The 25299-nt window shown below is 37.1% G+C and overlaps 1 protein-coding gene across 1 annotated transcript in view; it reads left to right on the forward strand.

Moving 5' to 3' along the window:
- ARHGAP42 (Rho GTPase activating protein 42) overlaps positions 1 to 25299 on the forward strand; it is a 316690-nt gene that overhangs the window by 67671 nt on the left and 223720 nt on the right. Inside the window, exon 2 of the mRNA XM_078432969.2 lies at positions 7989 to 8084. Coding sequence (XP_078289095.1) covers positions 7989 to 8084 — 96 coding nt within the window. The remainder of the gene's footprint in view (positions 1 to 7988; positions 8085 to 25299) is intronic.

A 25299-nucleotide genomic window follows, 5' to 3' on the forward strand; every position in this document is an offset into this window, starting at 1 on the left:
AATACAGCAAGTTAATTTAGTGGCCGAGAGTAGTCTGTTCTTTTTGCATTTCCAGAGGGATGAAGAACGGCATCAGTGCCCCATTGCCCTCTGTGATTTTTGTCTTCGGTGACCTCCTGTGAACATGGCTATTGCTACATGCAACAGCGTTTCTCAAGGCCTGCAAGGAAAGAAAATTGCTTGATCCCATTACTGTAAGTCACTCATTTTCACTTTAGCTCAAGATACATATATTGAGTGACTAGTAGTACTAAGCTTTGTCCTGGACCTTCTTTATGAAGACTTTTCTTTAACTGTTAATATTGGACAACCAGTATTTTCTACCCATTTATGTAAATAGGGAAATAACAAAGTGGGCCTTTAAAACTTTGTTTAGATAAGAGCCATAGAAATGATTTTTATTGACAAGTTCTCATTGCATTTTTATAATACTTGACCACACCTAGTGTTCTTTTCCTTTGACTTTTCTCCATCTATCAGTCTGACATTTGTGGCTCTCAGAGAGAACACTAAAAACATAACTGCAGGTGTTAAAAACCCAGGCTTAGTGGATAATTTCTTGAATATTCTGCAGTGTAGTGTTCAGTATACTTTTTAGTAAGTTAAGGCTTCCATTTATACTCATGTATGTTCCCAATGCCATAAGCTTTTCAGTAAAGTAAAATCTATAGTGGATTTTTATATTAACACATTGGTGTACACTTCTGTATTTCTGGTCCCTCTGGTCTCTTTTGAGTCTGCTTTCTATTGGGCACTAAGGGCAAAACGAGATGAAGAATATATATCTACCTTCAAAAAGCTTAACACCTAGAATATTATTCAGTTATCTTGTGGCATTAGAAAGTGTAAGAATGCTGTGTGTGTCCTTTGGCTTCTAGCATGGTGTTTCATAATGACTATCTAACGTATGTTTGCTGCTACCTTATACCATGCTAATGAGCATAGCTAGCTCTAATGTATAGTTCCATACTTGGAGTCTTACTATTTTAGAGTTTATAGAGCAGATAAGGGCTTAGTTAGATGTTGTTAAAGGACACACCCTCCCTGGTTTTAGTGCCTGTTAGTCATTGGGAATTAGCTGTGCTTTGTAGCAGAGAGAATGTCATATTTGGGGAGTAGAAGACCTGTCCAGATTGGAGTCCGGCTCTCCTTAGACATTGGGCTAATTAAGTTAGTACTTAAATTTCAGAGTGTCAGCCCTCATAGTTTTGTGTGAGAATTAGGAAAAAAATATGTAAGAGTTTTGAAATAATAAAACATGTTATCAATACTCTTGCTATCATTGTGAATGTATATCAAAGCTTCTTGTAAATAGAAAAACATTTTATTACTTATTATTTTTGGAAAGTTGACAATCCACATTTTACCAGTGGTTGAAAAGCCACATCAGGTGTTTGCAAGAGTAAGGAGAAGGGAAGGTGGAAGGCATCCGGAAAGTTGAAAGAATTTATCTACCTTACAGAGATTCATGCTTTCAAAAAGTGAGCTCACTTGTATAAGAAATGGTGCTGAATACTTGGATAGTATTTGCAGATGATAAAACTTCCTACCTTTATTACACTATTTAAAACAGGGTGAATAGGGTAAAAGGTAAAATAGAGGATGCATAGCAAGCGAGTCACAGCATGGAGTGGAAAATATAAGAGGAGATTATGCTAAACTAGAAGGGATCAGGAAGGGATATTTGGAGGAAATGGGAGCTTGAGCAAATTCTTGAAAGAGACCATGGAGAAGAGTATATCTCTAGAAAGTGGAATAACAATATAAACATAATTATAAGAGACTGGATGTTTGTTTCTAGTGTTAACCAGTACCCCAGCTTGGAGTGAATCTTGATAGGTGTGGTTGGATATGTAGGTAGAAGATGCCTTTTGGAAGATCCTGTACATTTTGTAAACTTGGCCATGCCTAGTGTGTTGTCAAATCTTTTAAGTCTCTGTTTTCATTGATTCTTGTGAGAAGCCTTCCCCTATGCACTCAAGCAGAACTGACTGTGCCTTTTTCTTCTTTTTTCTGTAAATGTTTATTTATTTATTTTGAGACAGAGATACAGAGCAAGCAGAGGAAGGTCAGAGAGAGGGAGACGGAATCCTAAGCAGGCTTTGCGCTGTCAGCATGGAGCCTGATGTGGGGCTCAAACTCATGAACTGTGAGATCATGACCAAGCTGAAAACGAGTCAGACGCTTAACTGGGCCACCCAGGCACCCCTGATTTTGCCTTCTTATTTGCTTCCTTTATGTGCAGAGCAGTGTGGCAGTATGGTTAAATGGGGATTCCGGAGCCAGGCTTCCTGGGTTGAAAATCTGGCTGTTATTTACTAGCTTGTATGAACTTGGGGAAGTCACTTAACTTGTCTGTGCCTCAGTTTTTTTATCTGTAAAGTTGGAGTGATAATATCTGCTTTTTGTGGCTGTTTTGAGAATTAATAGTTTAATTTACATTAAGTACTTGGAAAAGTATCCAGCATGTAGTAAGTACCATCTGTAGTGATGGTGTTATTTATTTATTTTTTAAGTTTTATTTATTTATTTATTTGTTTGTTTATTTATTTATTTAGAGGGAGAGAGAGAGAGGGAGGGAGAGAGAGAATCCCAGGTAGGCTCTGTGCTGTCAGCTCAGAGCTGTGGGCTCCATCTCATGAATTCTGAGATCATGACTTGAGCCGAAATCAAAAGTTGGATGCTTAAGTGACTGAGCCACCAGGTGCCCCTGTAGTGATGGTGTTATTAACCTCTGTAAGACACTTTATCAATTGACCTATGATAGGATTTATTTACATGCCCCATGTTCCTATTGGACTGTACCCGTTTGGAGGAAAGGTTATATCTTATGTTTACCTTCGTATTCCTGTTGCTTTGTACTGTCTGCCTTCTGCATGGTAGTGTGAGTATAATTCTACAACACATATGTCTGCAACACATTGCCCCTCTGAATCTTAAATTCAATCTCAGATCAACTGGGTTTCAGGAAGAACTGCCTTGTACCAGTAGACTTGCTGGTTGTACTTGCTCTGACATAAATATAGCTCACCTCCATAGATAACATTGTAAAAATAATTTCATTAACACTTCTAAAGTAAAAGGCGGCTCCTAATGTATAAGAAGAGTTATAATTATTTATTAAGTGTGTTTTATTTCTCTAATGAAATGAAGTTTAATGTTTCATTTGCATCATCTAATCATGGGTGCTACAGGTTAACTCTTTGATATAAAAACATTCCTGACTAATTAAAGCCTAGTGTAATTTCTTCCAACTTAATGTGAATACATGTGAAGACAAAACTGTGCTTAACTTGCAGGTTAGACAAATGGAAAAGATATGGTACGGGTGCTACTTAATGACATCTTTATTATGTACATTCTTGCTTGCTAGTAATGTTATTCCTCTGCATTCACCTTAGAATGTGGCCAGGCAGCTCTGACTGGGATTTTTTTCTTGTTTGTTCTCAAGTTCTAATAGAAATAGGTAGAAAGACACACTTTTGCCTAAACTAGAATTCTCTGTCATGTTTTATACATTTGATCTTTCTTTTTGTATCTAAGAGAAAATGTAGGTTCTTATCATTATACATTTTGATACTTTAAAATTGAACAATAGAATTTTAAAAATTAGGTTTTAATCAGATGTGAATCAATTTTATTTAGAAGGTTTTAGAACCAGTACTTCTGTTGTATGCATCTGGGCATTGTTTAGGAATTTTAGACATTTAAGGAATAGTATGTTTCATGCAGTTTCTTTTTTTTTTTTTTTAATATATGAAATTTATTGCCAAATTGGTTTCCATACAACACCCAGTGCTCATCCCAAAAGGTGCCCTCCTCAATACCCATCACCTACCCTCCCCTCCCTCCAGTTTCATGCAGTTTCAAGTCAGTTGAAGGTGTTGTGCTTTCTAGTTCAGAGTGACATGGAGCCAAGATTAAAAGCTGTGAGCTGGATTCCTCATTTTGCAGACTGACCAATGTTACTGGCAGAAAATATCTGGCAAGTTCTTTATCTTGGTAATATTTTTGACCTGATTATTACTATGGTTTTTAGTAAAGGAGAACAAATAAAAGGAAAATCAAGAACCCAGACACTTGAAGTTGAAAATAAGTCATATTTTGAACTTCCCTTTATTTTGGAATTGTTATCTGAATTAACTTGAGAACCAAGTTTTTGAAATATAATTCTGTCTCATTATGCTCCCAAAAGGACTATGCAGAGATCATTTGTGCAGTTTTCATTCTAGTGTTGAAATAGACATGTATCTCTTACTCAGAAATACTGAATAATCAGGTTGTCTCCGTCATAGCCCAGTTGCAGTGCAGTAAGAGAGAATTTGAAACTGCTGTCAACAGGTGGGTTTTTTTGCGTACTTTCCAAGGTTATCTAAGGTCTAATAGCTGCTACCTTCATTCCTGAAACATTTTTTTTTCTTTTCTAAGATGTTTACATGGAAATAGCCAACACTTTTTTTTTTTTTTACAAGTTAACATATCTGTATTTTAATGTTTTTAAGTACAGAATTATGGGGAATTCAGAAAGTATAGAACTTCATCTTTATTGAGGAAATGACATTACTCTACCCAAATGGAAGGCTTAAATAAAAATTAGCCAACATTTTTTAAATGCTTAACAATGTGCCAGACACTGTTTTAAGTTCTTCATCTATATTTAACTCATTTACTCCTCACAGTAACCCTGAGAGACACATTCTGTTCCACTTAACAGATGAGGATACTGAGGTACAGAGAAGTTAAGGAACTTGCCCACAGTCATGTCACTGATAGGTAGAGGCAGGAAATTAGCCCAGGTAATCTGCTGCTAGAACTCACACTCTCAATCACTTGGCTATGTTGACAAGAGTAGCCGGTAAAGTGGGCTCCTGTGTTCTTGTCTGGGGACAGGCATTATTCTAGTGCACCAACTGTGATGTCTGTGAAAGGAGAAAGCAGATTATCTTTCTTAGTGAAGGAGCAAGCAAAGAGTAGTTCAGGAATAAATGGTCGGTTGTGGGATGTTGTGTCAGAGTTCCTTTCGACAAAGCTTCCAGATAGCTCACTGAATTTGAGGGGAAACTGAGAGGAATTAGTGGTGAGGAAGGTAGAGAAGGAACGATCTGTCTTACAGAGTTCTCGTAAGCACACTGATTTCACCTGTATGTACCATCCCTCATCTCAACTCTACTGTAGGAATTGCTTCTGTGACTTCAAATCCATTTTACCATAAGCTCTTTATATTGTACATAGAAAAATACAGGGACATTAAATGGGATGTTTTCCCTGTCTCAGGGAGAGTACGCACATATAGCTTGGCTTAAAATATCCCAGGAGTCTACTTTCTTTCTTTGTCTTCTCATAACATTTGATGTAGGGTGTTATGATTTCTCTATCCATCGTATCAGAGCTGTGCACCATCAGATAAATGCGTACTTCTGCACAGTGCACTTCTGTCTAGAAGGCCAGGCAACTTCCCCACTTTTATGAGCTGGACTTGAATGATAATAACTGATACCGCTTATTGAGTTGCCTAGTATGTACCAGGCACATACTTCATTTAGTCTTTAGAACAATTCTGTGAGATCAGTATTACTGCTCTATTGTAAAGATAAGAAAAATTGGAAGGATGGATGATTGTCCAAGGCCTCAAAGGTAATTGGTGAAGTCTAGTTCTAATAAAGTGTTTGTGTTTTCATTGACTATTAATTCATTAAGAAGGCTCTCTTCATCTTTCTTCTTGAAAGTCCAGTCCAGAGACATTCTTAAGCTGATCGGACTTTCTCTCTTTTTTTAAAAAAAAAAATTTAAACATTTATTTATTATTGAGAGGCAGAGAGACACAGAGCGTGAGCAGGGGAAGGGTGGAGAGAGGGGAGACACGGAATCTGAAGTAGGCTCCAGGCTCTGAGCTGTCAGCACAGAGCCCAACATGGGGCTCGAACTCACAAACTGTGAGATCATGACCTGACCCAAAGTCAGTCGCCTAACCTACTGAGCCATCCAGGTGCCCCTAAAACTTTCTCTCTTAAATTGAAAGTACCTCTCAAGCAGAATGTGTAGCTGGCCCAAAGTTTTAGTCCTCTTGTGAAAAGAGGTGTTATCTATGAGTACCATCATCTTTCCAGAGAGTAATTTGTTTTTTCAAAAAATCTGTCTCGTGTGTGTATTTTGATTTTTTTTTTTTTTAGAGCCTCTCTGAAGCTTGAGGCCTGTCATCTTCAAAATTGTATTTGTTCAGGGTGTTGGTGAGTTCTTTGGGTAATAGTGACACAGAAAAGTGACCTTAATCTTTGAAGATCTGTTCATTCATGAGTACTTACATTGATAGCTGCTTACGGTTTCGTGAATGGTGGGTTACCACAGTAAGTCCTGACGTCATGTCTAGGCACAAGATCACAAGTGTTCTCTTAAAGAAAAAATTATGCTGACACTGGTTAAAATGTTAAGGAGGACTTTATTCAAGACTGCTAAAGGTGTCAAGCTTACCACACACAATAGGGGAGAGAGAGAATACTCAACTCTGAATGCAACAAGAACAAGTGGGGATTTATAGCCAAGGAGCAGGCTTGAGGCCAGGATAGAGCGGGTGTTGGTGGATGGAACACCATTCCATTTACTAGGAGAAGACATCAAAGATAAGGAGGATTCTTGGTGAAGGCAGGTGAAGGACTAAATGTAGGGGATGAAGATTTTGGTCGGGTATCCAGAGTTGGGGAGTTTTCTCTAAACTGACTTGGCAAGATTCTTGCTAAAACTGGGCTTTGTAGGCCGAGTGAGGACTGAGAGCCAAGGCAGAAAACTAGACAAGATGAGGGCTCAGAGGAGCCTGACTAAACACTAGTTAAGGAGAGAGTCTTCATTGGGTCCTGTTGCTTAAATTAAAATTAAGAGTTCACGTATTGGACTTGAACCCATGGGAAATACCACTAAGTGAAGTGTATAGTGAATTCCAGAAAAGTATGTTTTCCTACTGGCACAGACTTCTGTGGAAAGGTTAGTATGGATGATCAGAGTGGCTCTGAGAGGTGGAACCTTTAAAGCCGCTGTGATGCTGCACTCTCAGAGTGATTTATAATTTTACTTAAAAAACTTATACAGTGTTTATTAAATGCCAGGCTCAGTTCAGAATCCTTTGCAAACGTTAATTTGCTCAGTCCTTGAAAGAACTCTATGGTGGTTATGCCATTATTATTCACTCTTTACAGATGAGGAAACAGAGGCTCAGAGGAGTTAAATAATTTGCCCAAGGTCACATAGCAAATACTTGGTGGGACTTGGATTTCCACCCAGGCAGCCTGGCTCCAGAGTCTGCATTCTTAATCACTCTGTTAGGCTGTATCCCAGGGATTTACTTCTCATTATTCTGGGCTTTACTTTATTCTCTCCAAGAATAAAGAATTCTTCTGGATTTAGTCACACTCTGGACTTTATTCAGGCTGAAGCCTGGATTGAAGAATATATTTAGCTTGAGGTCCCCTATAAATTACAAGGTTATTTGTAAATAGCCTTTCAGGTGGTCTTTCACTTTAGGAGACCTAATTCAGTAGTTTATTGGTTAAAAACACATTCCGTACCTGCTCTATAGTCCATATACTGGTGACCCTTTCTAATCAAAGGTTGGCTGCTTTCCCCTCCCTTTCACCCCACCCCACCAGCAACCTTAGTAGCATTCTTTTTTCTTTTTTTTTTTTTTAATCAATGCTCCATTTATAGGGAGTGAATGGTAGTTCTTTCATAAAGGCTTTGGGAATTGGCTTCCATATAATACACAACTAGCACCAAAAACTTTCTTACATGGGCAAATCCCCAGTGAGCAGAGCAGATCCAGTTCCTAAAATCATTCTTTAGTAGTCTCCTTAAATTCTGCTTAAATTTGTCAAGCTAGTATTTGAAAGGTTCTGGTAAATATAGTATTAAAATCAGAGTTATATAATAATACACATGGAAACTCTAGAGTATCTCATGGTATCTTCAACTTACAATTTTTTAAAACTTTTTAATTGCAGATCTGTCTATGGCAGTACAGAAATTTTCCCAGTCACTGCAAGATTTCCAATTTGAATGTATTGGTGATGCTGAAACAGATGATGAAATTAGTATTGGTGAGTACTACTGTTCTTTAATATTCTATGTAATTTAAAAGTCCTGCTTCAGATAGTGATTTCATTGAAATCAAACAGATTTCACGTACCCAAATACTAAACATGTAAAATATTCTGACTTTAATAAAAGTATTAGGGAAATTTTTGGTTATTGTAGAGGAGAGTATTATATATTGTCTAAAAATTGAACTCTTGTTTTTTTCCATAAGGAAATTATTTATTCATCATTCTATAATTTAGCTCAGCCCTTTGATGAGAGGTAGATAACAATGTTTGTCTCTGCCTCAAAGTGAATCATTCACTCAAATACATATTGGACATCCACTATTAAATATACAAGGTACTGGTTTTAAGAATTATTTTACTTTTTAAAAAATGTAAGACCGGTTTCTCTCTTTTTAAAAATGTATTCTTCTTTTTAAATTTTATTTTAGAGAGAGAGAGAGAGTACGTGAGTGAGGGAGAGGAGCAGAGGGAGGGAGAAAGAGAATCTTAAGCAGGCTCCATGCTCCGTGCAATGAGCATGGAGATCAATGTGGGACCCTGGGATCATGACCTGAGCTGAAATCAAGAGTCAGATGCTGAACCGACTGAGACACCCAGGTGCCCCTTGATTTCTCCTTTTTTTTAATTTTTATTTTTAAAAATTTTCTTTAATGTTTGTTTATTTTTGAGAGAGAGAAAGAGAGAGACAGAGAGAGAGAGCACATGTGCGCACATGAATGGGGGAGGAGCAGAAAGAGAGAGAGAGAGAGAGAGAGAGAGAGAGAGAATCTGAAGCAGGCTCCAGGCTCTGAGCTGTCAGCACAGAGCCTGATGCGGGGCTCGAACTCAAGAACTGTGAGATCATGACCAGAGCTGAAGTCATACGCTTAACCAACTGAGCTACCCAGGCACCCACCCCTTGATTTTTCTTTTTTCTTTTTATTTTTTTAAATGTTTATTTATTTCAGAGGCAGAGAGAGACAGAGCATGAGTGGGGGAGGGGCAGAGAGAGAGACACAGAATCCAAAGCAGGCTCCAGGCTCTGAGCTGTCAGCACAGAGCCCAACTCAGGGCTCTAAGTCACAAACCACGAGCTCATGACCTGAGCTGAAGTTGGTTGCTCAACCAGCTGAGCTACCCAGGTGCCCCAGCTTGATTTTTCTTTTAACATGAGTATTTGTTTATAAAGAAAGAAATCAGTTATGATGTACTAAACCAGTATTACTATAGGATAGAGAACATTACTGAGGATCAGGAAACTTGAGCCCTAATCCAACTTTGCCTTAATAATTAAGCAGTCTGACCCCTAGACATGCCCATTCCTGATTCAGATGTTTTATCTCCCATAAAGTGAAGAGGTTGGGTTATGTGATCTCTGAAGTTTTAATCTGTATCTGATTTTACTGTTTGAAGATCAGATTCATGTAGCATTCCTTTTCCCTACATTTTAACAATCACTACTTAACAGTTTGTAGGTAGTGGGTCCATTTGAGGCTGAATTAGAGACATGCCACATAATCAAAAGTCTGTATAGAATATGTACATTTAGGAGATAATACTAAATGTACTCACCTTCCAGGTGTAAAAAACAGAATATTACAGGTGTTTTGAACAGTGACTCTCAAAGTTTAATGTATATATGAAACAGCTAGAGATCTTATGAAATGCAGATTCTGATGCAGAAGATCTTAGGTGGAGTGTGTGATTCTGCATTTCTAACGGACTTAAAGGTGATACTGACATTGCTGGTCCATGGACCATACTTTGAGTAGCAAGGATTCATAATCCCTGACATGCCCCTCCACAATCACCTTCCTCTGCTTCCTCTACCATTTCTTTTTCTTCATTGTTTTGTCAGTTATATATGTATTCATAAACAGTATATTTTTATTTCTGAAAACCTAAGTAGCAAGTCCAAACCTAGCTGTGAGAGGAAAAGGCAATTTTATCCCCACCAAAAAGAGGCTCTCAGGAGAAGATAAGCTGAATGAGTCGGATTCACTGTGTGGCTTTAGCTTGCCTACATTCACAAAAGTTCCTTCTGGAGAAATCACTGGCAGAATGCAGAGTTCTTCAACAAGATCTTGCTGCATATGGGATTTGCATTATGCATACAACAGGGTGGTCAAGGTGGCAGGCTTTCAGAGGGGCTGTGCCAGGTGGTCACTTTTTTGGGTTTTTCCTTTAGAAGTGTTAGCTACTCTGAGTGGGTATAGAGGTAGCTGGTCTCTTGAAGTCATCAATGACTCCTCCTCCCTGTGATGCTGTGATGAAAAGTAGCTGAGCCGTGTCGGAAGAAGGTTGAGGACTGCCACATGGGCCTCATCAGCATGACTTCTTTCTCTTTACAGAATGAATGAGAAAGGGCACCATCAGTGATCATGTGCCACTGGCACTTGGAACAATGGTTGTCATTTTTGTGTAATACTTCTTGACATTTGTTTCATAAATGTCTAGCCCCCAGCATAGGCTTTGTAACACACACCTGGCCAAAAAGCCTAGATTATATTACTAAAATACTACTATGTTAGCACTATTATTTAGAAAAAGTAAAACCCACATATTTATATAATAGCATTTATTTTCACTTAGTAGTGTAATTGTAGTTCAAAGAAGGCAGAGGCCAGATCTGTCTTTTCTTTTTTTAAAACTACTTTAGCTTTGGCCCCTGACCTAGGGCCTGACTCATGGTAGACCCTTAAATTGTTGAATAAATGACATAATTTTCCCTATAAACTTTAATTTTTTACTTATATATAATATGTATATAATACATATTATATATGTATTTACTTATATATAATATGTATATAATACATATTATATATGTATTTACTTATATATAATATGTATATAATACATATTATATATGTATTTACTTATATATAATATGTATATAATACATATTATATATGTATTATATACATATTATGTATACATGTATATACATATATTATATGTATTATATATATATAAATTTGTTTTCTTTTAAAGAAGATTATGGTAAATACTTCTGGGTTTTCATAGATATTATGATTCTTAATGATTTCATGACTTCAAATTATTCCATCAGGTTCATATACATAAACTTATGAAATAAACTCTAGAACATTTAAGGTTCTTGTAGTTGGTCTTGCTAAAGAGTACAGTAAACATTTCTGCATATTTCTCTTAATTTCCATTAAACTTCTTACTTACAATACCTTCTTGAAGTCACATGTAACTGCAGTGGTAGGGTTTTTAAATACATGCCCTGCAGCATTTCAGGCATGTTAGGTGATTTTCACAGGTTGTGGTGAATTTGATATTCAACATTGGTCTGCTTGTCTCTTTCCACTTTGGCTAAATGGATGTTGTTGTGGCTCTTGCAGATTAGATTTGAAAAGTGTGAATTGATCAGTAGGTTAACATTTATGGTGGGCAGTGAATGGTAGATGAAATTCTAGTATTTTGAGGGCTTTAAGGAGTTAGATAAAAGATTGGGGGACAGAAGATGAATGCTATGTAGGGGTAGATATAATATTGCTTGTTGCTTTCAATCAGGAGACTTATGTAGCTCCTGTTATTGGGAATCTGAGTTAAACATTAAAACTTTATTAGGAAAACCTAACTTAGAGCAAAAAGTATTGTAAAAAAATTGTAAGAAACAAATAAAGTAAAAATATAGGTATGTTCGCATATCCTCACCACCCAACACTTTTTATCTGAGCCCTCAAATACATTCTAAACATTTTGAAATAACTGTATAAGAAAGAGGAAAAGACTTGAATAACTGTTCCTAACCTGAAGGAATGATGAGGATATTGCAAGTTGTCGTTCCAAGGATAGTGACCTAGGAATGTATCCCTGACACTGTTGGGTAAGGCTGGAGTGGATACAGTGCAAAGAACTATCCTTACCCACCTTTATCAGTTTTATTTATTTTTATTTTTCTCATCAGGTTTAATTCTGCATGGGAAGGTACATAGTTTCAGCTTTGTTTAAAATAGCGTGTTGAAGCCCCAGTTTCAGCCTCTTATTCCTCTGATTTAATAAGAGGAATGAAATAGGGACCGCTGTGACTCGTACGTAGTATTGAGTAATAATAGCATGACACTCTCAGCCAGAGGAGTTTTAAGACTTACCAATGATATAACCACTAAAAACGATGACTTACAAAAACTTCTTTATAAGTAAGCAATGTCAATGAAAAATAACTTGTAAAGTCAAGACATTTGCAGACTTTTTGTCTGTGAGTTGTGGTGGGAATGGGTGGGAAGGTGGTAGGAAGATGAATAAGATGTCTGCTTTCAATGTGCTTATAGTGGAATATGGCGAAAAACAGATTCTGAGCAAAGTAAGGAAAAGAAGGTGCTGTTTCCATATCAATATAATTACCTAATTTGTGGAAGCTGTTCCGGGAGTGTTTTAGATGTGTAGGCCTGTGTCTGGTCTGTAAGTCAGTCCCACTCGTCATGTGTCCCCTTCTGCTCTCACCCTTTTGGACTTGTGCTTGCTGGGGTTTTTTTGTTTGTTTCATTTTCAGCATTAGTGAGACATTGCTGGTTTGGAAGGGAGCAAAATGTAATTAGTTGTCTGGGACCCAGTCTGGAATTTCTCAGGCTCAGAGAACAAGTCAGTTGTTTCCAGAATTGAAGTCCCAAGCAAGACAGCATCCTTGAGCTCTCTCTTTAGCACCCTCCTTTCCATTTAAGAGCAGTTAGAGGTCATTACTCCTCTTCTCTAAGGATAAGTGAACTGTACGTTAGCTTTTGATGGCTCCCTTTTATCTGCCAATTACAGAGCTAGCCTGGTGGGAAGCAGCTTGTTGAATCCATCCAACTTAACTTCTCACAGCTGCTCTAATTGCCTGCTTTGTATACTGCTTTAGTTTTTGAACTGACTAAAGATCTTGAGTTAGGAGGGAGCTAGGAGTTCACCAGCTGGACATTTGGGGCTTAGAAATTGGTGAGGGAGGGTATGGAGTGATTACAAACTGGTGTAAGACTCCATCCTTCTTAAAGAATTATATGGGTAGACCAGATACCAAATGTACCATCATTTAACTATATTTACATAGTAAGTAATATGTGTGTAAATGCAAAAATCGATGCCCACTGTGTCAGTACTGGTGTAAAGACATGCATGGGAATTGATAACTTCCAAAGTCATGTCTAGCCTTAAAACCTTACTAGTAGGAAATAAAGGCTATCTCTACAAAAAATAAAATACTATCCATTTAAAAACACTGTTTACACTGGCTTGTTCAAACAATAGAAGCTCAAAGTTATTAATGTGAATCTACCTATTAGACAGGTTGTTTTGCTAGGTGAATTTAGCATGTGAGAGTATAGGATAATAAAGGGCTGTAAATCTTAGTTTATCACTTCAGAATTTATATCCATACCAGGGTTGGGGATTGAAAGTTACTTTGTTTTGTTCCTGTATTTGGTGCCTATAATTTGAAACCACTTTTAACCAAAGTCTTAAAAGTCTAGATTAAAAATCAGATATTAGTCAGCCTGCACTAGTGCCAATAAAAATATGAGTCATTAATATGAGGCAGATCTTGTTCATTCTATGTAATCTTGGAAACCATTGAAAAGTCCATTTGCAATTGTGCATAAACAGCTTGGTTAGCGATGTTGTATGATGGCCTGTGGTAACTCTCAGGAAAGTTTTGGACAACATGAACCTTGCTCTTAAGAGATTAAACATTTACCAAGAAGGAGAGTCAGTTTGCTAGTAAATATTTTAGGTGGAGACGTCATTCCTTTAGACACACCTAAACAGAAAATTCCTGTGGTAGAGACAGACAACACACAACCACTTGTCAACTAAGGTTATAACTCCCAGCTCTGAGTGGAGAAATGAGGCCATCAATTAGGTAATTCAGATCAAAATACATTCGTAATAATTGCTCACATTTTTCTGACATAACTAATGTATGTATTCTAGTTCATGTATTTACTGTTTTGAATGCAGGTATGCAGACATAGCAATAATGATGGTTAGTGCTTAATAGTTCTTAGAATGAAGACCTGTTACATCTTAAAAAAAAAAAAACACAACACCTTTTATATGGAAACCTGTGTACAAATTATATGTGTTTAGATGGATGGATGGTAACTCAAACCGAACCAAGTTTTGTATACTCTGTTGTCTGTAGTGTGCTCTACGTTTTAGGTTCTTTCCTGTTCCTTCTTTAGGAGAATATGTCAAAAGGTGAGACTAAGACAAATTTAAAATAGTGACATTTCAAGTCACAAGGGCTTCATTGTGTCTTCCTGAGCCAGGAGTGCTTTGCCTAGGTGCAAATATTTGTTGTTTGATTACCTCTCAGAAGTGTGATACAGTGGTAAAGTGACTTAACTGTGTAAGTCTGAATCACTTTGGTATGTATAGACAGGAGCCTGAGAGTGATCATTGATGCCTGCTCAGAGGGTATGAAGTGGAAGAAATTTTTCAAAGGAGTAGTTGGAAGTTTCTTTTTCATTTTCTTTGTTAGAGAAATTACTATGGGGAATGAATGCATAAATTTTTGCCAAATAAATCCATCCACTTCGAGGATACATCTGTTAGGTCCAATGGAAAGGTACTGTTCAATCCAGTTTTGCAAGTGATAAATAAGAATATAGTCCAGGGTGGGAGGCATGGCAAATGGTTTCCTTTGTGTGTTTTAAAAGGATTCCTATATAGCATAAAAACACTTTGAGGTAGTAACCTGTGTTTCAGGTTAAAAATAATAACTGGTATATTTATAAACCCAGGAAATGTACTTAAAAGATCATAAATGATTTTAACTAAAAAAGAACCTATTGTCTTCAACTTAAACTAATAAAATTTAACTTTTAAAGTTTATTATTTATTTTGAGAGGGGAGAAGGAATGTGTGTGTGGGGGAGGGGCAGAGAGAGGAGGGGAGAGAGAATCCCAAGCAGGCTCCGTACTATTAGTGTGGAGCCTGATGTGGGGCTCGAACTCAGGAACTGTGAGATCATGACCTGAGCCAAAGTTGGATGCTTTATCTACTGAGCCACCCAGATGCCCCAGTAAAATTCATCTTTTAAAGTATTAACTTATGAAATACTTTCTGGAAAGGTTTTCTTCAGAATTTGGTGATGAGCTGTACATATTCATCCATACAGATATTATTAATATTTTAAGATGGAGTGTGGCCATTCAACTTTTCTTGAGCATTTCTTAGGAAAAAAATTTGCAAACCAGAGACAATGTCATTACCAACTACAACAGAACTCTTCCAAAGAGACCTGTGATTTTTATTAAACCTAGGAAACAGATTACCTTCTCATTTGCTGAATCAAAAGAGAATCTATTACTTATTATAAACCCTCATTACAACTGACTTAAATGTGGTTATATAAATCAGGAAGTCATCTATTAAAGTGGAACATTTCCAAATGCCTAAATTGTTTATACAAATAACATTTTCTTTTGAACTCTGTAGAGGAAGCATATTTTACTTCTTAATGGCTCTCAGTTGGACAATTGAATTATTGTTTTCCACTTTTTTTAACCACCCTATTTTTGCACCCACACAGAAACCACCCACAATTACCAATTGAAACAGCTGGGAAAGTTGCTTATTTCAGGTGGAGTTCCTGTCTTTAAAAAAACATGCCACTTGAGAGAGATTTTCATCATATTAGCTCTGTGTTTTAAAGAATGCAATTTGATTTAATTTGAAATTGAAGGGCTTATTTTAAATTTCAGGCTCTGAAAAACAACCTGAAACATATCACAAGTCCCATGTTTCAAAGAAAAAAAAATTTGTCTTAACTTACTGGTCTACATTAATTCCATGAAACTCCCCTTTTTTTTCTTTTGTGAAAGAAAATTGTATGCTCTTCGAGGTTAGAAAGTTTTACTCACATTTCTATTCCTGCATAGTACTTAAGTGCTTTATATTCAGTAGAAGCTTAGTAAATATTTGTTTCATGAATAGTTCCCTTGCAAAACCTAGTGAACCTTTATAGAAACATCATTATAAGGTACATAAATAGAATTTTAGTGTCATATATTAAACAATAAAATATGTATTTGGATATGTCTAGCATGATTCTTTTCAATATAGTAATAAACTAAGTTTTATACAGACATATACATACATCTAACTTTTGCATGTACTTGAGGATCATTTAGAACAAATTTCGTAGTGTTTTTGAATATTTCAAACCAGAGCTAAGGATTTTTGTATTCTTTAAATTATCTAGTGTTTATTGACTGTTATGTTAGGTGACTGTGTGCCAATCCCTGAGGACCTGGTGGGTCCTCACTGAATTAGAGGCTAACATGGAAGCAATATACTCCTTTTAAGACAACATAACTTAAAGAAGGCTAATTACAACGTGAGTGGATAGAGAGGGAAAGGACTTTTATCTGTGATTAGTGACTTAGAATAGCTCAAATCCCAGCAAAATAACTAGATAGTGAAATAAATGCCATAGCCCTATATAACTTGCGATGCAGGAACATATAGTTGAGCCTCATTATTCACAAATTCTGTATTTGTGAATTTGTCTACTCTACAATATATTGGTATCCCTAAAGTCAGTACTCTTGGTGCTTTTGTGTTCATGTTCATATGTAGAGTTGGAAAAGTTGGGATGCTTGACTCAGAGCATCTACTGTATAAAGTGAACTGCAGTGAGGCAGCCATGGCTAATCAACAATTAATAGGTTGTTTTTGGCTCCTTTATAAGGGCAATAACCCAAGTTGTGTTGAATAAAATTTAACTGAGTAGATTTTAAAGATCTACTATCTTATTGGCTTTATTCAGCAATTCATGAATCAGGCAGCATCCAATCTAGCAGATAGAAAGGAGATCTGAAGAGCTTGTACAAGGCAAGAGATTTTTAGACCAAAGTGAACAAGAGCAAAGAAATTGCACTGGGAGCTTGCTGATTGGTTAAAGCAGGGTTACTCTCCTTATATGGAGAAAAGGAAAGTTTTGGAGTTGTGTTAGGTAACTTGTGCTAAGCAAACAAGCAAAGGTTGGTTGACTTAGGCCTTCTTTTTCTGAGAGAGCAGGTAAAGAAGCTTAAGTTTTCGTTTGTTAACTTGGGGTTTTAGCATGAATGACTCCTTCATTGGACCTAAGCTGGTTACTTTAATAAGTAAAAGGATCAGAGATTAGACTCAGGAACTTGCTTTTGTACCTTTCTTCTACTCTTTTTAGCCTGTTTATGCCTGTATTTCCTGTCAGTAAAACTCAATAAGTACCTGAGTGCCAACTAAGTCTAAGGCACTATAAAATGGGACACCCGAGGGGAAAATGGTATGTGTGAAGATTATGGGCAGGTAGATAAGACCTAATATGTTAGGGGATGTACAATTTTAGCCTAAAGGTAGTGAGAAGCATTGCAGTGTGTTAATCAGAGCAATGATGTTATATTTGCATTTTAAAAAGGTTAATCTGACTGCCTTATGGAAGATTTAAGAAGACTGCCCCTGATGACCTTTTTTAAAAAATGTTTTACTTGGCTGTATCTCTGGGTTTGTGCCCAGGAGAAAATGGGGCATGGGTAGCCTGACTTTAATAATGTAACTTATGGGTATGATACCTATGTTTTTCTTTTAATACACTTGCATTGACCAACAGAACCAGTTAGAGTGCATCTCTTTTATTTTCTGTGTAAACAGAATGTCTTAGTAAAATTGGAATCATATTGGTTGGCTTGTAATTGCAAGCCTGAACCATGACATACCCACAATGATGTTTTTTTCCCTAATTTTTTGCATGATAACATAAACATGTTTTATCGCCTATTGGTAAACATCAGGTACCATAAAGGTAAGTGGTGGCCTGCGTATGTGTTAAGTGCATAGTTTACGGTTTGTTGGTAATTTCCTAGTTTACTTACTGGAGTTTATCTGCTCATGTTGAAGATAGTCTGCTTTGAAAACATCTTTTGAAGATAGTATTTTATCTCAGTTTTCTTGGTGTGGAGTAGTTTATATCTTTGTCTGGAAGCTGCATTTCTTTAGTACTATGATGATCTCATACCTTCTTCATGTACATGTGGAGGTGGGAGGGTGGGAAGTTGCACAGACTATTGTCTCTCTCTCTCTCTCTCTCTCTCTCTCTCTCTATATATATATATATATATATTGAATTATCAGTAAATGTTACTTCTTACTTAGAAATGGCTTGGTTTCAATCCCAAGTTTAGTATCTTAGAGTGGAAAGAGACCTTGAAGAACATGGGAGCTATCATTTTGCTTTAGAAACAGGTGGAATGATTTGTTAAAGTCACAGTAGTTAGAACCTTGATTGCCTGGCTCCTAGGTCAGGAACTTTCACTCTTGGGTTTTGTTTATTCGTTCATTCATTCGTTCATTTATTCAGTAAAGCCTTATCAAGCACTTGTGATATGTCAGACACTGTTTTGAGTGCTAAAGACACATCATTGTGCAAAGCAGAAAAATAATCCCCACCCTATTGGGGGTTTGTCAGAGGAGTTAGATGGTAAAATGTATAGGTTCACTATATATTAAGTTAGACTGATAAATGCTATAAAAAAGGAGATAAAAAAGGAGATTATTTAAAAAATTAAGTGTTTTTAATACAGAGACAGCTAATTTTAAGATCATGGCATTATTGCAAACTGCTTGTAAAATGAGCCTATTTTATCTTTCATTATCAGTGTCATCAATCAAATTTACCTGACCATGAAAACACTGACCTATTTCTAGGTTAGAAACCTTGATGCAAAAGCCATAAGGGTAGAAAATACTTCTGAGCCATGCTAGCTTGTAAGCACTAGATTTTTTTCTGAAACATTTAGATGTTAAAGTATTTCTTCACTGCATCCTTCTGCTCTAGACCATTGGATTTCTTCCCTTGCTTGGGCATATTTAGTTTGTGCACTTGAAGTTTCATTGTCTTGATATGTGCAGTCTTGAGGAAAGTGAAGGTGTAATATCCTTTTTCAGCTGGAGTACAAGAATTGAGAGCCAGAGAATATGTTAGAGGGCTTTGCCACATAGTCTAAAGTTTCATTTGTATATTCTCAAGAGACACTTAAGGCTTTTGATTGAAGTTGCCCTTTAGGAGGTTTATTCTGGCATCTGTATATGTGATAAATTATAGCATGGAAGTATTTGCCAGAGTGAGTCAAAGATTGCCTTCCTCAGCAAATCTTTTATGGACCAAGAGAGAACATTTCTAAATGTGAATGAAATAATAAAAGTACAGTTTCAGTTTTGACATAAAATGTTTGGACCAGAAAGGCAACAGTTCTAGAAACTGTGTTTGAAATAAGTGAGTTAGGAGGCAGGACATGAACACCCAGAGATTATTGGAAGACTCATTGACAAAGACAATGGCAATCATATGAACACTGAAGAGAGATTTGGTTGGCTGTGGGGAAGAAACAGACTATAGAGGGAGAAATTAGAAAGCAAAAGAGTTGAAAAATAGGCCTAAAAAAAAAGTCTTACCTTATAAACTAATTTAGACATATGTGGCTGGACAAAAGGGCTAATTCTGGGTAATTTCTCTGACATAGAATTCAAAATAGTTGCTGAGTCATGATTTTGAGCGCTGTGGAAAGAAGAGCTTTCAGGTCATGCTTCATTCTTGGGACTGAAAGAGAATGTCTTGTTTCTTCCATAACCATGAGGGCCAAGAGTACTACTTATTCCCTACTTATTCCTGCCACTGAAAATACTGATAAGCTTCAAGGAGGAAGTAGAGATAATTCTTACAAATCTTATTAAAATATATACTGTTTTGTATTTAAATATAGTTTTAACTCTTAATTCCTCGTGCAATCTCCCCCTGCCTGCCTTCCATAAATGCCAATAGTTGCCAAACTGCCTGGCATCAGAATCAACTATGGGAAGCTTTAAAAATTTGATTCTTGATCTGTACCCTAGACTTGAATGAAGGTTGAATCTCCTGGGAGGAAGAGGCTTTACTTATATGGATATTCCTTAAATCTCCACAGGAGGTTTAATTTTATGGAGATTCATGATGTCTGATATAAGCCTGTGGAAAACAGCTACTCTCAACAATAGACTAGTGTTTATACTGAGGGGAGCTCAATTGGAAAGAGTACTAAAATGGGGAAAAAGTCTACTGCAGTTGTGCTTTTTGGATCACCAGATCCCCAATGCACAGCATTCTCCCAGTGGAGCCACTAACGCTGTAAGAAGACATGTTTGTAGGGAAACCCGGTCATTTATTGCCATATTGTCCTTCATAGCCTGAAAAAAGGTTTTAGTTTATGCAAAACAAACAGTTTAGTTTATGCAAAACATTCTCATACCCTTAGAATGAGAGTTGGCATTCATGGGCCAGTGTAGATGCTCTACAGATTTCCCAGACATGAAAAAGAATCAGCTTTTCAAATTAAAATCACAAAGTGTGACTTAGTTCATGCTGATAGACTTTGGATTCTGTAGAATTCTCTATCACTAATGAATATATTTGTGCAAAGAACCTTATGTGCAATTTAGTACATGCATATGTGAATAAAATATTCTTGTAGCCTTATAAAATGGAGGGTAAGAATAAAAATAGTTTTATGATATAATTACTATAATACTAAGGAGAATGTGCTGAGTGCTATAAGCATAGTAAAAACAAAAATGCTCGAGAGCACCAAAGCTGGAGAAGGGATTTCTGACTGGGGACATCAGGGGATGCTTGAATAGAGAGGTTATTTGATCTGGGTCCTAGTGGTTAGGTAACATACAGTTTAGCAAATTCAGGTAAAGGAAAAGCATGGAAATTGGAAACTATAAGAATGTCTAGTAGTTTCAAAGTGCTAAGTTAGAGGTTAGAAATAGTAGCATTTCAGGCTAAGATACTTGGAAAGGTACCTGTGGTCACATACTGGAGGCCCCACGTTGCTTGCAATATGGAGTTTGGACGTTTGGACTTTATGCAAATCAATAACCTTGAATGGCTAAATAATGACATAATCAAAGGTGCCCTTTAGGAATTTTATTCTGACCATTAGTGCATATGATGAATTAGAGTCATGGAAGCTGGAAAACCAATAATCAGGCTGCTGTAATATTATAGCAGAGATGAAGTGATACCCTTCTATGGGTATGGAAGAAGGGTAGAGGAGAAAGACCAGCAGTATTTGGTGACTGGATGTGTGGAAGGGAGGAATGAGGTTAATCCATTGCTTGAGTTGCTAACAAAATGGTGTTTTGAGCCCATTTATGGGTTTATATGTGGCAGAGTACCCGAGGGTAGAGGAGAATTATGAGTTAAGTTTTGACACATGTTATGTTTTGAGATGCATACAGAATCTATAGTAGAAATTCCTGGGAGGTAACTGGATTTGCTCAATTTCATGAATTTCATGAATTTGCTCAATTTCATGAATCAGGCCTGGAGTAGTGGGAAAATGGATACATTTCATGTGATTCATGCAGGTTCAAAGTTTCATCCTGCAAGTTGTTAGCTGTAATATCTTGGGTATTATTTAACCTCTATATTTCAGTTTCTATTTGAAAAATAGAATGGTGAGTGAAGATTTGGGTGTTTTACTTGAGACCACCTTGTGAGGTACTGAGGATTAAAGAGCTCTGTGCAGTGCTGGTGTATGTGTCAAATAAATCCCCTCCTCCTCTGCCAACCCTCAGGTGTTCCTGCTCTTCTAACTTCATGAGGATAGGAGTATATGGTAATACCTTTGTAGACTTGGGAGGAGGAGAAACAGCTGTGTGGAGAGAAGAGTGATGATGGAAATGATAGAAATGAAGCTAGAGATGAGGAAGGGGGAGATTAGAAGCTTCATAGGGAGAAAGAGGGCCCCTTTTCTGAGACAGGCAAGTTGAAGAGAATGAACAAAGATAGTGTTAATCAGGGGTCTTGAACTTCCCTCAGAGAAGCAGGAGACTAGGCCATCTGGTATGAGTGAGTAAGGGGAAGTTGGGGCTGGGTTCTTGAGAAACAAAATTCTTTTTAGATAGCCACTGTGGGAAATAGGACTAGGAGTACACTAGAGTTGAATAGAGGGATTGCCAAAAAGCAAAAGGCAAAGGGGTTAGATAGCTTGAACTCTTAGTGTCCTTGTGGGTGTGTGAATTACCGCAGAGAGAAGGTCACTAGAGGTTAAGAGGTTATGGAAGAGAGAAACTGGATATTGGACAAGGAAGGAAGCGGATGTTGAAGCCTCAGTAGGGTGGTGGCAGGAAGACTGGGTACAGAGGAGGAGTATGAATGGGGTGCCTCCGTCTTTGTGAAATGTGAAGAAGTGCTGGGAGGTGGGTTCCTAATAGTGCTAAGGATTGGGAAGGCTTGATGGAAGTGGCTGTCAGTAACAAATTACTGATTGTTCCTTTAAGGCAGGATATTTGGGGCCTGATTACCCCTTCAGCACAAACAGCTCTGGGACTGTTTACTTTCAAGGATGATAAGCCTGTTCTTTGCTGTAATGTAGCGGGGTAGTACACTGGCATTCCTTGCCTGCCTCCTTTCTGCACCCCCTCCTTCCCCTCCCTCCCCCTTGGCAATAATGGTTTGCTGGAATACAAAGACTTCGGAACAAAACAATCAAAATTAAGTACCTGCTTCTCCACTTACTAGTCCTGAGAACTTGGGGCAAGTTACTCCAGGTGATGATTGATCCTCATTTTCTTATCTGCAAAATTAGGATAAAACCTACTCAGTACCTCATATCATTATGTGGACATTAAGTGAGGTAGCATGTGTGACATCTCTGCCTCTTGATAGAGGTGCTACAGAGTGTGTATGCTCTACATATTGGGGGAAAATGACTTCTGAATTGGGGGTTTTGTTTTGGCTTTGAGAAACAGGTCAAACACCACTAAAATAAAATAAAATTAAAACAAGGCAACATCAGAATAACACATGTTTTCATTTTCTAAAATGTATGCTTCAAAAGAAAACAAAAATATGTGACTTGGAGACTGTGTTATACAGAACAATACTTATTAACAAGATCTTGGAGTAAAACATCTTTGGAATTCAAAAGAAATTCATTTGAAGTGATGAGATAGTGTGAAGAATTCAAAGAAACCAGCTAGAATGACATTTTGAAATTGTGTAAAATTGAAAGGCTGTCTATATTTGTATGTATTCATTTGCCAAAATTTGAACTTAATATTATATAATGTATATGCCGTGTGTGTGTGTGTGTGTGTGTGTGTGTGTGTACTAGTACTCTCAAACTACTTTGCAGTTTGGCAGTTTCAAAGCAGATACTACTAAAAGGCCCTACCTTCATTCAGAGAGAATATGGGAAGGAAAAAACCATTAGATAGGATAGTATAGAATTACTTCTGTGCCTCCATTGTGACTTTTCATCTTGGAGTCCTAATTCTTCTCAGTTATAATAGGTAATCCTAACGATCTGCTGTAGTGGTAGTAGCTCTCCTTTACATGTGAAGTCCCTGGTTTACAGAAGGTGTAAACCCTCTTTTGAGTCCCATTGTTATACCAGTGAGGATAAGAGAAACCAGACTGAAAACCACCTTAGACCAGAAAAGAGTAAAAGATAGCCATCTTGCCACAAGTTCTGAATCACAGCCCAAAAGTGCAGTGGTGGACAATGTTAGAACCCATGTTCATATGCCAATGTATAGCACAGGTTAGTACCCAATGATCCATGGAATGGAACCCAAGTATGGAGGGAGACACGAAAAACAGGAGTTGGGAACTTAAAAAGGAGACTAGATTACTGGCCATAACCCCTGCAAAGAATCTGGGTAGTATGGTTAGAAAATAAATGGGAACAAGTGAAAGTAGAAAGAAATGTCTTGATATTATGGATTCCAAAGTAAAGATTCTGTCCCTTTGTCTTGTCTGGATTGGCATTTGTGTACTGGATGGAACAAACATGGCACAGTTGATGGTAATAGACAAGTGATAAAGCAGAGATGTAGCAGTTTTTAACTCTATGCAGAGTACATGGTCAACTTGATAAAGGTTTTATGACTTTTTCCTGTGTAGGCTATGCATTTCTTATTGTTCTTTAATTCTTAATTAGCAAACTATGTTATAATATCAAATAAATTTTTATTACCAAAATAATACCTAATATGTTCTTCCAACTTATACATCTCATGTCTGCCAAAAACTAATACACTTGCATGCAATACTATACAAGTATGCATTGGTAGGATATGAAAGAAGAATTTAAATACAAGTTTATAGGGACTTGTTTTCAAAAGTAATCTTTTTGATTTGGGTTTGGAAGTTAAAAAAAAAAAAAAAAAAAACAAAACACCAGGAGGACATTTTGGAGAACGGTTTAATTACCTTAAAGATCACTAGAGTTTCTTTGTGTTTTCATGAGACCTTAGATTCCAAGGGGCTGTGAAGTGTTAGAAGAAAGATGAGTGCCTCTGATTATGTGGGTGTATTACAGTGACCTGCCAGCATTCAACAATGGCCTGTGATTTTTTTTTTCTCCCGTTGGTTTAGGAAGCAATTTACTGGCTTTGTGAATAAGCATCCATGGAGCTTGAAGCCACAAATAGAGTGGAGCAATCTTATTTGATGTTGTGACTTCTAGAAAATAACTAGAGTTTGTGGTTGCAAATAATTTTGGTATTGCAGACAGAGTAGACAGCCCATCAAGTGGAGGGTGTTAATTGTTACAAAGACACACCATATCTAGTTGATATTGTGTGAAGAGTTGGCGTCACTTTTTATATCTTACAGTTTTACAGACATCATTTCTTTTCCAGGCATACCAAAATGATCCTTTTTCTTGCTTTGTTAATGGGTTAAATTGTTCCTGAACCAAAGCTTGCTGTTCAGTTACTATGCTACCTTTGATCTTCTAAAGGTTCAAAGAACTTCCTCAGTGGGAGTTCCAGGCACGAACTGCTGCTGTGATACCCTGTTCGTTCATTGCAGGTTTCATAGCGTATTGCGGAGTGTCACTTGGTTGTGTACGTTGATTCCACTTTTATTTTTTTAATGTGGTCAGATCTAAATTCACCTGCTCTGGCTCATATGCTCAGTTAAGTGTTGGTATTTTACTGCTTCTCTTCTACTCTGTGGGAAAAAAAAGTGCAAGAAGGATACGAAGAAAGGCCTTGATAGTCTATGTCGTCCACCCAAATAGAATAGTAAAGTGACTATTGGGGCATTATCTGGACTTCTAAAATGATTGGATTGGTTCAATCTGGCCTTTATAGACTTTTATAAGTTTTCATATTTTCCTTGAAATTTGGCCAAGTCTAAATCCCACTAACTCAGTTCTCCCCTATTCATCAGCATATCTGATCGTCATAG

Source organism: Panthera onca, chromosome D1 (assembly GCF_046562875.1).
Source record: "Panthera onca isolate mPanOnc1 chromosome D1, mPanOnc1 haplotype 2, whole genome shotgun sequence".
In the NCBI taxonomy this organism is placed as follows: domain Eukaryota; kingdom Metazoa; phylum Chordata; class Mammalia; order Carnivora; family Felidae; genus Panthera; species Panthera onca.